This window comes from Metarhizium brunneum, chromosome 1 (genome assembly GCF_013426205.1).
Source record: "Metarhizium brunneum chromosome 1, complete sequence".
In the NCBI taxonomy this organism is placed as follows: domain Eukaryota; kingdom Fungi; phylum Ascomycota; class Sordariomycetes; order Hypocreales; family Clavicipitaceae; genus Metarhizium; species Metarhizium brunneum.
In genome coordinates, this window is record NC_089422.1 from 561,335 (window position 1) to 577,927 (window position 16,593).

The following is a 16,593-nucleotide window of genomic DNA, read 5'->3' on the forward strand; positions in this document are numbered from 1 at the left end:
GTCCAGTTGTGATACTAACGTCGATAGCCAATCAGGATCTCGCCCGCCGCCTGGTCCCGCACCAGCCTGTCGTGGTGGTGGGCGAGCAGCTGGTGGCAGGAGCAAAGCTACCAACAACACAGACCAAAACACCAACACCGACGACGAAAACACAAACAATTCCATCACCGACATCAACCGCCGCGGCAGAAACACCGCTGCCCGTTGTCAATCAATCCAACACGCTCTATGTCGTCTTCACATCTGGCAGTACTGGCGCCCCCAAGGGCGTCGTCGTCACTCACGCAAACATCACTAGCGCCATTCGACATCAGCGTGAAACCCTAGGATTCACTAGGCAATCACGAGTCTACGATTTTGCATCGTACATGTTTGATGTAGTCTGGTGCAATCTTCTTCAGGGCCTCTCTGCCGGAGGCTGCATCTGTATTCCAAGTAACGATGATCGCCGCAACGACCCTCTTGGCGCCATCACTCGTCTTGGCGCCAACACGGCCATCTTCACGCCGTCCACCATTCGCGGGCTTGGCTTGCAGTCTCTCAAGGGCTTACGCCATGTACACTTCATTGGCGAAGCCCTCTCAGCTGACGATGTTGGCGGCTTGCATCCGGATAGCGCCGTGACCAACTTGTACGGCCCTACGGAGTGTACAACATTTAGCACTGCCCAACAAGTCACCGCCAACAAAGCTTCAAATTCCGACAAACGTCAACGTATAGGTATCGGCCTAGGTCTGGGTCTGCGCACATGGCTGGTACAGCCGTTTGATCACTCCAAGCTTGTCCCTTTGGGGTGTGTCGGCGAGCTTCTGCTGGAAGGCCCTCTCGTGGCGGCCGGCTACCTTGGGGAGGAGGAAAAGACCGCGGCCGCCTTTATCAACGACCCAGCCTGGCTCTTGGACGGAACTCCCAATCACCCTGGCCGCAACGGACGCCTGTACAAGACTGGAGATCTTGCACGATATGATGCAGATGGAACCTTAACTTTCCTCGGGAGGAAGGACTCGCAGGTCAAGATAAATGGTCAGCGTGTGGAACTGGGCGACGTTGAGCACCACATCCAGTCCAGCATCGCACACAGACAGGACGTGAATGTTGTTGCAGAGGTTATGAAGCCCAGAGACACCAGCAATTCGATCCTTGTAGCCTTCATCCAAGTTGACATCGCGTCTGAGCCCAGAGATGAAGAAACTATGCAGAATGAACTCGCAAAGATTACAGCTGGACTTGCCGACAGACTTCTGGCACGGGTGCCGGCTTACATGGTCCCATCGGCTTACATTCCAATCAACGAAATCCCCGTCACGCCAACTGGTAAGATTGATCGTCGCAGGCTCCGCGCCATGGGCCAACAGTGGACTCTCGAGAGCCTCGTGAGAACCAACTTGCCCTTGTCTTCCGAGCGACCACAGCCCTCTACCGTTACCGAGAAGCGCTTGCAGAGTCTCTGGGCGGCTGTTCTGGGCCTAAAAGCCGATAGTATTGCTGCAGACGATAGTTTCTTGCGCATAGGAGGTGATTCTATTGCGGCTATGAGGCTTGTGGCGGCAGCTCGTGAGCAGAATCTTACCCTCTCGGTGGCCGATGTGTTCCAGCACCCGCTGCTGAGCAACTTGGCTACCGTAGTTGGCGAAGAAGCTGTCGGTACTAGCGGCAAAAACGCCCATCAAAATGAGCCGTTTACTCTTTTGAACTCAGGAGAGGACCTCGAATCTCTCAAGAAGCAAATCGCAGCTAAGTGCAATGTCGAGGCGAGGCAAGTTGCCGATGCGTTTCCCTGTACACCACTTCAGGAGGGCTTGCTTGCTTTGACTGCTAAGCGACCTGGCGATTATGTTGCGCGATTTATCTACCCACTGCTGCCCAGTGTAAGCCCTGAACAGTTTTTTAAAGCCTGGGAGGCTGTTGTTTCCGCAACGCCCATCCTACGGACTCGAATTACTGATCTCGGTGAGCGTGGCTTAGTTCAGGTCATTGTCGACGGACCTATTGGTTGGTCTCGGAAGGACGAATTAATGAGCCTCAAAGATTACGAAATGGTTGACAGGCAGCTCACCACCGGCCTGGGCACACCTATGACACGATTCGCTGTGCTTCAAGACCCAGTTGATGGCAATCGGTTCTTTGTTTGGACCATTCACCATGCTCTCTACGACGGCTGGTCGATTTCTTTAATGCTGAATAGGCTTGAAGCCGCGTATTCTTTGAATGAAGGCAGCGTCCTCCCTTTCTCGCCTCCCCTTCAAACCTTTGTCAACTATATCATGGATATTGATCAGAGTATCGTCGGCACGTACTGGGGCGAGCAATTTCAGGGTTCTGAAGCTCAGACTTTCCCGTCACTTCCGTCTGTCACGTACCAGCCAATGTCAAACGCCTTCATCAAGCATCGTATCCAGGACTTAAAATGGCCAAAGTCTGATGTAACGCCCTCCATGGTGATACGGGCAGCATGGTCACTTTTGGCTACAAAGTATACCGATAGCTCTGATACTGTTTTCGGTGTGACTGTTTCTGGACGACAGGCTAGAGTGCTGGACGTTGAGCGAATTATTGGACCGACAATTGCTACAGTTCCTGTGAGAGTCGCTTTTGAGTGGACAGAGATGACTGTAGAGCGACTCTTACGTCAAGTTCAGGCCCAAGCAGTGCAGATGACGGAGTTTGAGCAGACGGGACTGCAACGCATCCGCCGCGTAAGTGCGGAAGCTGAAAGAGCGTGTGGATTCCAGACTTTGCTCGTTGTGCATCCCGTTGAGGATGAGGAAGAGAAGAATACGAGTAGCCGCTGGTTTATTAGCAGACGGGATGAAAACGGAGAGGACGACACTAATGTGACTGAGTACGACACCCACGCTCTGACAATCGAGTGTAGTTTGGAACGGCAGGGGCTGAGACTGCGTATCGCGTACGACGCCAACATCCTGGACGCTCAACATATCAAGAGACTGGCTACCCAACTTGAACATATTATTCGACAATTGTGCATCCCGGAAAATGCTAGCAAGAGTCTATCCAGCATAGACATGGTGAGTGCCCAAGACATGCGTGATATTTGGGAATGGAACGACACCTGCCCTGAAGCTCTTGACTCTTGCCTTCACGATATGATTTCGAAGACAGCTCAGATTCTCCCGGATGCGTTAGCCGTGAACGCCTGGGATGGTGATTTCACCTATCGCGAGCTTAACGATTTATCTACCCGTCTGGCCTATTATCTCGTTTGCATTGGTGTCGGCCCCGAGACTATTATTCCCCTTTACTTTGAAAAGTCTAAGTGGACCCCAATTGCAATGCTGGCTGTTATGAAAGCCGGCGGCGCATCGGTTTTGATGGACTCGCGCCAACCGCAGGATCGTCTTCGAGCCATCATCGACCAGGTCAAGCCTGTTGTGGTGGTATCCTCTTCGAGCAACGCGGAGCTGGCAAGCAAACTCACGAACACACCGATTATTATTGTGAGCAGCAAACATTTAGAGCGAATTTGCGGCGAAAAACTTCTTGAACGACTTCCCCAGGTCCAGCCGTGGAATAAAGCGTACTTGATTTTCACGTCGGGCAGTACCGGTATACCCAAGGGTGCTATACTGACCCACGCCAATGTGTGCAGCGCCGTACGTTATCAGCAGCTTGCCCAGGGATACACCCCTGATGCCCGAGTCTACGATTTTACCTCGTACGCTTTTGATACAGCATGGAATAACTTCATGCACACCTTTACCATTGGTGCTTGCTTGTGCATCCCATCCGAAAGTGAACGTAGAGACGACCTGGCAGGATCCATCGAGCGATTCAAGCCTACAATCCTCGACATCACACCATCTGCCGCGACGACCTTACAGCACAGCACCATTCAGTCTCTGCGCACGTTGATTCTAGGTGGTGAGAGGCTATCTGCAGAGTATTCCGAAAGATGGAGAGCGCTTGTTGACTTGAAGCTATGCTACGGGCCGTGTGAGTGCACACCCACGGCAACGGTTGCCACTATTGATTGCAGTATTCACGGCGAACCGACGATTGGACGTGGGATTGGCATGGTTTGTTGGATTGCCGATGCAAAGAATCATAATATACTTGTTCCAATCGGCGCAACTGGTGAGCTTGTCCTAGAAGGCCCTCTCGTCGGCAATGGCTATCTAGGCGACGAAGCAAAGACCAGTGCAGTCTTCATTCATAACCCTCCATGGCTACTGCGCGGCAGAGCTGGAAAGCTTGGACGTCATGGCCGCCTTTACAAAACTGGTGACCTCGTGAGATACAACTCGGATGGTACTCTTTCATTTATCGGCCGAAAAGATGCTCAGGTCAAGATAAACGGTCAGCGACTCGAGCTCGGTGAAGTCGAGAATCACATGGCTCGTCATCCACTTACGCGCCAGTCTGCGTCCTTATATCCTTACTCCGGCCCTTGCGCCAAGAAGTTGGTAGGAGTCTTTAGTTTGGAGATCATTCATAGGGCTGATAATTCCCCCCCTATCGAACTTGTTGGCGCAGATGGTGCCACTGCTGTTCAGGACCACATTCACGCGTTACAGGGTCTGTTAGGTGAGGCCTTGCCCTCGTACATGATCCCATCTATTTGGGTGGCTCTTAAAGACATCCCTTTGAATCCTTCAGGAAAGCTTAATCGGCGTGCTGTTGAGGACTGGCTGCTCCGTATGGACTCGGAAACGTTTGCCAGAATCAACAATACGGGCCTCTCACCTGCAGCCCGTAAGCCTAAGACAGACTCTGAGCGTATCCTGTGTGACGCTTGCAGCGTTATTCTGAATACCCCCCTTTCCGAGATAAACCTCCAACGCTCCTTTGTTGCCAATGGCGGCGACTCCATCTCGGCCATGCGTCTCTCGTCCTATTGTCGCGTCGCCGGCCTTATCTTCTCAGTAAGCGTGCTGCTAAAAAGCAAATCGCTTGCCGATGTGGCCCAGCTATCTACAATTGCCACGGATGCTACAGTCAATCGCAGGAAGGAATATAGAGAGGACTTTGACAAGGCCTTTACGCTGTCGCCTATTCAGAAATGGTTTTTTGCCCAAACACCTTCTGAAGATGTCACCAAGGAGGACTACTATTGCAATCAGGGCTTCTACGTGAAGGTTCTTCGACCCGTCTTGACGAAACAGGCCTCTCTGGCCATTGATATGATTGTCAAACGGCACTCTATGCTTCGCGCTCGGTTCGAACGTTCCAAAAGCGGTTGGATGCAGCGTGTTCTTAAACCAATTGATGCTGTTTATCATATTGGCTCTTCAGATGCCCAGTCTATACATGAAATCAAGGCAATCACGGCCAAAAGCCACAAAAGCCTAGATATTGAACGTGGTCTAGTTTTCGCAGCAGACCTATACAATTTACCATCTGGAGATCAATATCTAACGCTTATCGCACACCACTTGGTCGTTGATCTTGTTTCGTGGCGTATCATACTAGATGACCTTGAGGCCTTGCTTACTGGGAAGAAAATCTTGGATTGTTTTCCCTTCCAGGTCTGGAGCGAGTTGCAAACCAGCGAGGCTCGGTCCTCTAAATTCGCGCCAGATAGAGTCCTCTCTACTAAAAACGTGCAAAATAACCACACATTCTGGAACTTCACCGAGCATATCTCCAATACTGCCACAGACCACATTGAAAAGAAGCTGGAAGTAGATAAGGCTACGACAGCCCTGCTACTAAAGGACGCCAATACTGCATTTAATACTGAGCCTATTGACTTGATTCTTTCCTCTATTTGGGACGCCTTTTTTTATGTATTCCCTGAACGAGAGGGCCTTACTATTTTCAACGAAGGCCATGGCCGCGAACCTTGGACAACGGATGTTGACTTGTCCCGCACTGTTGGCTGGTTCACGACAATGAGTCCTATCCACCTTTCTCGCAGCGATGGAGATAATCGTGCTAATATCACAAGGCTAGTCAAGGATGCACGGAGGCGGCTACCCGCTAACGGATGGGCCTACTGGGTATCAAGACACCTAAACGACCAAGGCATAGCGGCCTTTGAGTCTCATGCTTCAACAATGGAACTGCAATTTAACTATCACGGCCAGTTTCAGCAGCTAGAGCGTTCTGACTCTCTCTTCGAAGTGGTCAACTTTGACGATAGCGTATCGCAAGTTGGGCCGTTGCTACCAACATCAGTTTTATTCGATATTAACGTTGCCATTGAAGCTGGGATAACCAAGTTCTCTTTCTCCTGGAACCGACACCTCGCTCACCAAGACTTAATTCAGGCGTGGATAGAACAGATTAATACCTCGCTGCAAGCGATCTGCTTTGAGCTCTCCAACAGGCGTCCCGAGCGCACTCTTTGCGATTATGAATTTCTCAACCTTGACTACAGAGGACTTGACGAGCTACATGGTAACGTTTTAAGCCGTATTGAGGCTCTTAATGACACGCAAGTCGAAAATATCTACCCATCTTCTCCCATGGTGGATGGAATTCTTCTCAGTCAAATGAAAGGGACAGGCTCATACGAAACTTCCCAAACCTGGGAAATACGACCTCGCGAATCTCACGTAATTAATGTCGGCGCTTTAGCTGATGCATGGCAAGCCGTCGTCGCTCGACACCCCTCTTTACGAACCGTCTTTATTCATAGTATGGATGCATCTGCTGCGTTCAACTCTGTTGTGCTCAAGTCCTGCCGTGGGGATGTTGTTCTTGTCGAAAGCAACAGCCTCGAATCAGCACTTGAAATATTTAAGGAACTTCCGAGCATTGACTACACACAGGATAAGCCGGCCCATAGATTGGTGCTGTGCACTATATCAGGGGATAATCGTGTCATTTGCAAGATTGAAATGAGCCACGCCATTTCCGACGGCGCTTCAACAGCTATCACGATGCAGGACTGGGCCAAAGCCTACTCAGGCGAACTAAATGTTGAGGAGCTCAGGAGCATTAGCCACGGGTTTTCTCAGACCCTTACGTCCGTGTCCAAGACTGACAGGATGGCTTACTGGACGAAGAAACTATGTGCTATGGAGCCTTGCCACTTCCCAAGACTGGCCGAAGCCATGCCGGCGGATGATAAGCATGCTACCGGAGTGGCTACCTTGGAACTTGGTGATGAAACTTTCCACCACATTCAGCGATTCTGCGAAGCTCAGTCAATCACACCTGCCAGCTTGTTTCAGAGCGCCTGGGCTCTTACCTTATCTGCCTACACAGGTTCTGACTCAGTCTGCTTTGGATATCTTTCGTCTGGCCGAGATTTTCCTGTTAAGGGTATTATGGAGTCTATCGGTGCGTTTGCTAACGTCATGATATGTCGTACCGATATATCTCGAGAATGGAGTGGGCAGGACTTGATCAGTCATGTCCACAATCAAGTCTTGGATGACCTTGGCTTCCAGCATTGCTCTATTGCTGATATCCAGCACGAGCTAGGCCTACCATTCGGCCAGAATCTCTTTAATTCTATTATATCCTTCCAAAGGGATAATGATAGCTTATCTGAAGGCATGGTGACGGAAGATCTGGTGTTTGCCGATCTTGAATGGGAAGATCCGACCGAATATGACATCACAATCAGCATCAGACACACTGACACTTTGGTCTACTTCACAGTTGATCACCGACTATCTTGCGTATCCAATGATCAGGCGCGGAGTGTTGTTTCACTTCTAGAAAAGGTGGTCAAATTCCTCGTTGGCGATGGCAGAGCCAGCTCCGCAGCTGTCAACAAACCACAAAATCAACTGTCTGCAATGGAGAACATCAGTGAGAGAGATTTGCAAGACATTTGGAGGTGGAACAAAACAGTACCTGAAGCGGTTCATGGACTGGTACATGATATTATTGCGAATGTGGCCCAGGAAAACCCTTATGCCTCCGCTATCTGTGCCTGGGATGGTGATTTAAGCTATACCGAGTTGAATGGTATTGCTACGAAACTCGCGCACCATTTGGTTACTCTGGGCATTGGGCCAGATGTTATTGTACCTCTATATTTTGAGAAATCAAAATGGATGCCTGTCGCGATGCTTGCTGTTATGAAAGCAGGCGGTGCGTCCGTAGCTCTAGATAGAACTCTTCCAGAGGAACGTCTACGCAGCATTATTCAGCAGGTCAATCCTGTAGTCATTCTGACATCAGCGGCAAATGAGGAGATGGCAAAGCGTCTTGCAGACTGTGTCACGGTGCCTGTGAGCGATGCTCATCTTGCGAAGTTAAGCACGTCCTCCACTTCCCTACCGGATGTCAAGCCGATCAATAGGTTGTATATCGTCTTCACATCTGGCAGCACTGGAGTTCCCAAGGGCGTGGTAATCACCCATTCTAATTTTCGTAGCGCTGTTCGCTACCAACAACAAGCTTTAGGTTTTAAGAGCACATCGCGCGTGTACGATTTCGTCAAGTATGCCTTCGATGTCACTTGGTCTAACTTTTTGCACACTATGACATCCGGCGCCTGCTTGTGCATCCCTTCGGAAGACGAGACTTCTAATAATATCACTGGCTCCTTGATATCATATAGAGCAAATTTTGCCGATTTAACACCATCCGTCGCAAGCACTCTGCGCCCAGCCGATCTCACCACTCTGGATCACTTGCTTTTTAGTGGTGAGGCATTGACAACCCATCTTGCTGCACAGTGGGCTGAACAGGCGACTGTCTTAAACACCTATGGTCCTGCAGAGTGCAGTGTTAAGGCAACCTTCGCTATGGTGGGCAAAGCTGATGCGTCTGCTGCTAGCATAGGCTCAGGATTTGGCATGTGCACCTGGGTTGTGCATCCCACTAACCATAACATGCTGGTGCCAATTGGCGTCGTTGGTGAGCTTCTACTTGAAGGGCCTCTTGTCGGCGCAGGGTACCTGGATGATGCTGCGAAAACCCAAGACGCCTTTATCGAAAACCCGGCTTGGCTCGTTGACGGAGCGCGGGGGCGCAGAGGGCGGCTATATAAGACAGGGGACTTGGTACGATATAATATTGACGGAAGCATGACCTTTATAGGCCGCAAGGATGCTCAGGTTAAAATTAATGGCCAGCGATTAGAACTTGGCGATGTTGAGCACCACGTCTGCAGTAATATCGCCTACCACGCGCCGGTCCGGGTCTTTGCTGAAGTTATCAAGCCCCAGCAAAGCGACAAATCCATACTCATGGCATTCATTCATGTCGAGGACGGGCCAGCAATGACTACTCCGCAACGCGCCAAGCAGACTGGCAAGGTTACAGCTGGCCTGAACGAGAGACTCTCTACACAAATTCCTAGTTATATGATACCATCCGCTTACCTACTACTGGATGAGGCTCCCATGACGGCAACCGGCAAGACTGACCGTCGACGACTGCGCGAAATTGGCCAGCAGTTGACATTCGAAGAAATCATGGCGCTCAACTATAAAAGCGGAGAGTATAAACGTCCCAGCAGTACCATGGAGAGACGTTTGCAAAGCCTATGGGCATCCGTTCTTGGTGTTAGGGAGGACTCCATCAGCGCGGATGATAGCTTTCTTCGGATTGGAGGTGATTCTATCGGAGCTATGAAGTTAGTTGGTATCGCTCGGGAGGAGGGACTTGCACTTACCGTCACCAATATCTTCAAGCAGCCTAAGCTATGCGATTTGGCAAAGGTTGTCAGGCAGGTCTCTCGTGCTGACTGCGAGATCATCCAGCCATTCTCGCTGTTAAAATTCGGTACTGATTCTGAGGCGGCTCGGGATCAAGTTGCCAAATTGTGCCAGATTGACATCAGCCAAATCGAAGACATCTTTCCCTGCACCCCACTACAAGAAGGCCTCCTTGCATTGACAGCTAAGAGAGCTGGCGATTACGTTGCTCAGTATGTGTTGCCTCTACAAAAGACGACCGATGTCACTCGTTTCAAAAGAGCTTGGGAAGCTGTGCTGCAGATGACTCCTATTCTGCGCACCCGAATCGTTGACCTCCTGGGCCAAGGCCTAGTACAGGTTGTGCTTAAGGAAAATGCGAGTTGGTCCGAGTGCTCAAGCGTGAGCGAGTATCAGCAAGCAGACCAGAAACTCGTCATGGGCATGGGTAAGCGTCTTGTTCGATACGCTGTCACCGATGCACCTGATTGCCAGCAGCGTTTCGTCTTTGTATGGACCGTACATCACGCGCTCTACGATGGATGGTCCATGCCACGTATCATGGAGAGGTTAGAGCAGGCTTACAAGGGGGACGTGGTTCTCCGGCAGGCTCCTCCTTTCCAGCGCTTTGTTAAACACATTATTAATATCGACGAGGAGCGTGCCAAGCAGTTCTGGCAAGCGCAGTTTGAAGAATCGGAGGCACAGGTATTTCCTGTGCTACCATCACCCACGTATCAGCCAACTGCAAATTCGTCCACCGCCCATTATATCGATTCCCTACACTGGCCCAAGACCGACATCACCGCGTCCACTGCCATCCGCACAGCGTGGTCCATTCTAGCTGCCAGATACACAAACTCTAATGATGTGGTCTTTGGCGTCACAGTGAACGGTCGGCATGCCGCTGTGCATGAAGTAGACGAAATGACGGGCCCTACTCTTGCAACCGTGCCTGTCCGAGTGGCCTTTGATTGGGAGCAGACGGTTGAATCATGCCTCTGCCAGATTCAGGAGCAATTGGTAGAAATGGCTGCTTTTGAACAGACAGGCTTGCAGAGAATCCGCCAGATGGGCATCAAGGCCAAACAGGCCTGCAACTTTCAGACCCTTTTGCTGATACATCCCCCCGAAGAGGCTGTGCAGCTCGAAACCGAGATTTTTGCGTGCAAAGACCAAGACAATGATGATGATGAGGAGAATCAACTCGCCCAATTCGACACACATGCCCTTACCATTGAATGTGACTTGGCACACCACGGCATGACCTTGAGGTTTGAGTTTGATAACAGCATTATGAGTAAACGTCAAATCGAAAAACTGGCTGGCCAGATTGAGCACGTCCTGCGACAGTTGTGTGACCCAGAACAAGGAAAGATACGGCTCACAGATATTGAGACGGTTAGCAAGGAGGACCTCAAAGACATTTGGGGATGGAATGCTACTGTGCCGGAGACCGTGAAGACCCCGGTTCATGAAATAGTCACCGCCATGTGCCAGAAACAACCTGAAGCTCCTGCTATATGTGCGTGGGATGGTGACTGGAATTACGGACAACTAGACGATCTATCCTCGCGCTTAGCTCATTACCTCCAACATTTTGGGGTGGGTCCCGAAGTAATTATTCCTCTGTGCTTCGAAAAATCAAGATGGAGTCCTATTGCCATTCTTGGTGTTATGAAGGCCGGAGGGGTTTGTGTGACCATGGATTCGAACTTGCCCGAGGAGCGCCTTGCCAGCATTGTGCAACAAGTCAAGCCAACACTAATCCTCTCATCCTTGGCAAAGAAGGACCTGGCTACGCAGTTGTCGACCGGTAAACCTGTGCTCGTCATTGATGAGAAGTTATTTCTTTCTCTAGACACGCCGGCATTGGAGCCCCTGCCGAAGGTGCAGCCTTCCAACACGCTTTACATTGTTTTTACCTCCGGCAGTACCGGCACACCCAAAGGCGTGCGCATCACGCATTCCAACTTTAGCAGTGCTATGCTGCACCAGCATAGTGCTCATAATTTTGACAGCATAGCGAATCCGCGGGTCTATGACTTCGCATCATGTGCCTTCGATACATCTTGGCAGAATATGCTTGCCACGTTTGACTGTGGTGGATGTTTATGCATTCCGTCAGAAGCCGAGCGGCGCGATGACCTAGCTGGTTCTATCGAACGCTTTGGAATTACTCACAGTGAGCTCACGCCTTCCGCTGCCATGGTGCTACCTCTGTCAACGCTTAAGAATCTGGATACCTTGGTGCTTGGCGGCGAGAGGCTTCAAGAAGAGTACGCTAAAAGATGGGCATCGCTGGTTACCGTAAAGAATTCATACGGCCCTAGTGAATGCACTCCGACCTCTACCGTCGCAGATGTCGACCCTGTCCATTTCAACGGAGCAAGCATCGGTAGAGGCAGAGGTGTTAACACATGGGTCGTGGACACGACAACTGGCGATTCTTTGGTGCCAGTAGGAGGCGTTGGCGAGTTGATGCTCGAGGGACCACTCGTTGGGCCCGGGTATCTAGGAGACCCTGAAAAAACTGCCTCTGTTTTTATCAACAACCCGCCTTGGCTTATTCGAGGAGCTCCGGAACATGCTGGTCGTGAGGGCCGCTTGTATAAAACTGGTGACTTGGTCTGCTATCATGAGGATGGCACCCTGACATTTATCGGTCGTAAGGATGCTCAGGTTAAGATCCACGGTCAGCGCGTCGAATTAGGCGATATCGAAAATCATATTTTGCGCCATCATCTTACAAGACAATCGGCCTGTCTGCTTCCCAAGACTGGGTTTTGGGCAAATACACTTGTCAGCGTCTTTAGTATCCAAAAAATCCAGCAAAGCTTTGACGAAGTCGATACCACCTCGGGTCAACAGACGCCGTCTCTCGCCAGCGTTTCTAGCTCAACATCGCCCGATACCGACTCAACGAGCAGCAGTTGGAGTTCGATGGAAGATTCGGCTACCCCGTCATCACAGCCAAGCACGGATATTGTTCTCGAGGATTCTACTACCGCCATCCAGGACTACATTGCAATCATGCAAAGCATCCTTGAAACCTCACTTCCTTCCTACATGGTTCCTACCCGGTGGATCGCGCTCAAGGAAATTCCACTCAACCCTTCCGGCAAGCTCAATCGTAAGCAGGTTGAAAATTGGCTCACTGAGATGGATCAGGACACGTATGCCAAGCTTTCTAGCATTGATAACAGCTTGGTTTGCCGCGGACCAGAAACTGAGGCGGAACGCGTTCTTCGAGATGCGTGTAGCCTAATTTTAAACGTACCGGCCTCTGAGATTAATCTTCAGCGCTCCTTTGTAACTAATGGCGGCGACTCTATTTCGGCGATGCGGCTGAGCCCACACTGCCGTTCTAACAATGTCGTCTTCTCTGTCGCTACTTTGTTAAAGGCTAGGTCTTTGGCTGAGGTTGCTAAGCTCTCCTCAGCAGTGACAAGTCTAATACTCCCTCGGACCGAAGACTTTGACAAACCGTTCCATTTATCGCCAATCCAGCAATGGTTCTTCAATCAGTCGCCTGATTATCTTGTTGACAAAGCAGGCCATTATTGCAACCAATCATTCTACGTCCGGATCAACCGAGTAGTCGACATAAAGGAAGTTAGAGTCGCTATTTCCAAGATTGTGGAGTTACACTCGATGCTTCGTGCCCGCTTCCAGAAGCAAGACCATGTCTGGACCCAGAGCATCCCACAAGCCACCGAGGCCGTCTACCACTTTGAGGCTGTGAAGCTAAAATCCATCAGCGAGATGCAATCTCTTGCAGCTCAGCGTCAACAGAGTTTGAACTTTGAACGCGGTCTCGTGTTTTCTGCTGATCTTTGCGAACTTGATGCTGGAGAGCAGTACCTGGTTCTCATTGCACATCACTTGGTTATTGACCTTGTCTCTTGGAGAATAATCTTGGAAGACCTCGAGACTCTTCTCACTGGCGGAACGTTGTTGGAAAGCCTCCCATTCCAAATCTGGAACGACCTTCAATATCAAGAGGCCAAGAGTTCTAGATATGACCCAGACCGCGTTTTATCCACGGAGGGCATCAGCAACGATTTGGCCTTCTGGAATTTTACATCAGACACTCCGAATGGAACACAAGACCATACTGACAAGACATTCATAATTAATCGGCACATCACTTCACTCACGTTGAAGGAAGCGAATAACGCTTTTAATACTGAGCCTGTCGACTTGCTCTTATCAGCAGTGTGGGATGCATTCTTTCGCATCTTCCCGTCACGAGATGGCCTCACAGCGTTTAATGAAGGCCACGGCCGGGAGCCCTGGAATGCTGAAATTGACCTATCTCGAACAGTTGGTTGGTTTACCACGATGAGCCCAATACATGTGTCACGAAGCATCGGTAACAATCCCGTCAACATTGTAAGACTCATCAAGGATGCAAGACGGAAACTGCCCGCCAACGGATGGGCCTATTTTGTTTCTAGGTACCTCAACAGCAAGGGTGTCGAGGTTTTCGGTCCCCACGATTCTGTCATGGAGATGGTTTTCAACTACCATGGTCAGTTCCAACAGCTCGAACGGGATCACTCCTTGTTCGACAGCATAGCCCTTGACGACGTCTCTGACGTAGGGCCAAATCTGCCCGCCTCCTCCCTATTTAACATCAACATGTCTATTGAGGGCAGACAGACTCATGTTTCATTTGCTTGGAATCGTCACATCTCAAACCAGGACCTCATCCACGAATGGATTGACCAGATAGGGCCTTCTTTGGGGGCCATCTGTGAGAGCCTTATAGGTAGGTCTAGAGAACGGACGCTCGTTGATTATGAGTTTCTGAGCCTGGACTACACCGCCTTGGATGGCCTCCAGAGCCGAATCATTCCAGAAATCGAAGGCCTCAACGGCACGGAAGTAGAGGATATTTATCCTTGCTCTCCAATGGTGGAAGGTATTTTACTGACCCAATTGAAAGACGTCGGGTTCTACGAAACATCTCAGCTGTATGAGATCAAACCGCGTGGCTCTCATGTCATTAATATACGGCAGCTTTCTACGGCCTGGAAAGACGTGATTGCCCGTCATCCATCTCTACGAAGTATCTTTATTGAGAGCCTGGATCCTGATATGGCTTTTAACCAAGTTGTCCTTAAAGAGATTCGCGGTGATGTTGTCCTGCTGGAGAGTGATGACCTCGATTCAGCGCGAGCGCTGATGCAAAACCTTACCAAGGTCAAGTACCACAAGCTCAAGCCCCCTCATCGCGTTTCTCTCTGCCAAGTCCACGCTACGAATAGTCTGCTTTGTCAAATCGAGATGAGCCACACTATTACTGACGGCGCATCCACCGGGATCCTTATCGAAGATTGGGCAAAGGCCTACAAGGGCCTCCTGGGCAAAGATAACCTAATCGAAACGAGTCGAGGATTCGCACGAGCCTTAACTTCTAGTATTTCAGAAAGCAAAAGGTCTTATTGGAAGAAGAAGCTGGCCGGCCTTCAGCCCTGTCTATTTCCCCATCTGGATAAGATTTGCGAGCCCTCAGAAGTGGTATCCTGGTCAGTGGTAGAGATAAGCGGCGCAGAATTTGCTGCTGTGCAAAAGTTCTGCGAGTCTTACTCAATCACCCCTGCCAGTTTATTCCACGCAGCCTGGGCACTCACATTGACGTCATATACCGGGACACATAGTGTTTGCTTTGGTTATATTGCTTCAGGCAGAGACCTTCCTGTCCCGGATATCGGGGAAGCTATAGGCGCATACGCCAACATGATGGTTTGCCGCGCAGACATCTCGCCTGACTGGAGCAAACAACGTTTTGTTCAATATCTCCACCACCAGGTTCTAGAAGATATGGGATACCAACACTGCTCTCTGGCTGATATCCAACATGATTTGGGCATTATTTCTGGACAGCAGCTGTTCAATACAATCATGTCTTTCCAGAAAGATGTTGATGAAGTTCAAGAAGGACCCATTAGCCAAGAACTAGACTTTATCGATGAAGATGGAGATGACCCTACAGAATACGATGTTGCAATCAGCATAACCGTCGGTGCTAAGCTTGCGAAGCTGTTCATCAACTGCCTGCCATCGCGATTCAGCAATGAGCAGGCCCACCGCATCGTGTCGCTGTTTAAGACTGCCGTCACCAGGCTGATTGGTGACGACATTCCCCAGAGCTATGAGAGTACACTACGCAGCATCAACTTGGTCAGCGAGGATGACCTGAAAGATATCTGGCAATGGAACTCAATCGTACGTGAGGCTGCGGATTCATGTCTTCATAATCTGATCAGAACAACGGCACAAAGACGGCCTGAGGCGTATGCCGTCAATGCATGGGATGGTAACTGGACATATGGCCAGCTGGAGGACAATGCCACACAACTAGCTTATCATCTCGCAACCCTTGGTGTCGGACCCAATGTTGTCGTCGCTATATATGTTGAAAAGTCGCGCTGGACGTCGGTGGCTATGTTGGCGGTCATGAAACTTGGCGGGGCTTCAATTATGATGGATTCGTCTCAGTCGGAAAACATTCTTCGCACCATCATGCAGCAATCGAAGCCAGTGCTGCTACTTTCGTCGAGTTCAACCGCACGGTTCGCAGCCAAGCTTACGGATCGGCCTATTCTCGTTGTTAATAACGATCTTGTCGAAATATTGGCCAGAGCAGCTGCTGTTCCTCTCCCCGTTGTCCAGCCATCAAATATGGCGTGTCTAGTGCTTTCCTCGGGAAGTTCTGGCCCGTCAAAGGTCGCAATTTTGACACATGCCAACCTTAGCAGCGCTGTGAAGTACCAGCAAGATGCCCTGGGATACAAGCCTAACTCGAGGGTCTACGATTTTATGCCATATAGCTCTGGTATAACCTGGGAAATTTTCACGCACGTATTTACCATCGGCGGTTGCCTTTGTGTTCCTTCAGAGTCTGGGCATAAAGGCGTCCTCGCAGATTCGATATCCCTATGGCAACCCACCATCATGAGCATTACCCCGTCAGCCGCTGCCATGCTTTTGGATAGCACTGTCCAGTCACTGGAGACGTTAG

The 16,593-nt window shown here is 50.3% G+C and overlaps 1 protein-coding gene across 1 annotated transcript in view; it reads left to right on the top strand.

The window, feature by feature from the left end:
• The window catches only part of dtxS1_0 (Nonribosomal peptide synthetase dtxS1), a gene marked incomplete at both ends in the record, with an annotated part of 30,977 nt that overhangs the window by 3,715 nt on the left and 10,669 nt on the right, over window positions 1–16,593 (top strand). The window contains 2 exons of the mRNA XM_066129517.1: window positions 36–8,224; window positions 8,297–16,588. Coding sequence (XP_065986132.1) covers window positions 36–8,224; window positions 8,297–16,588 — 16,481 coding nt within the window. The remainder of the gene's footprint in view (window positions 1–35; window positions 8,225–8,296; window positions 16,589–16,593) is intronic.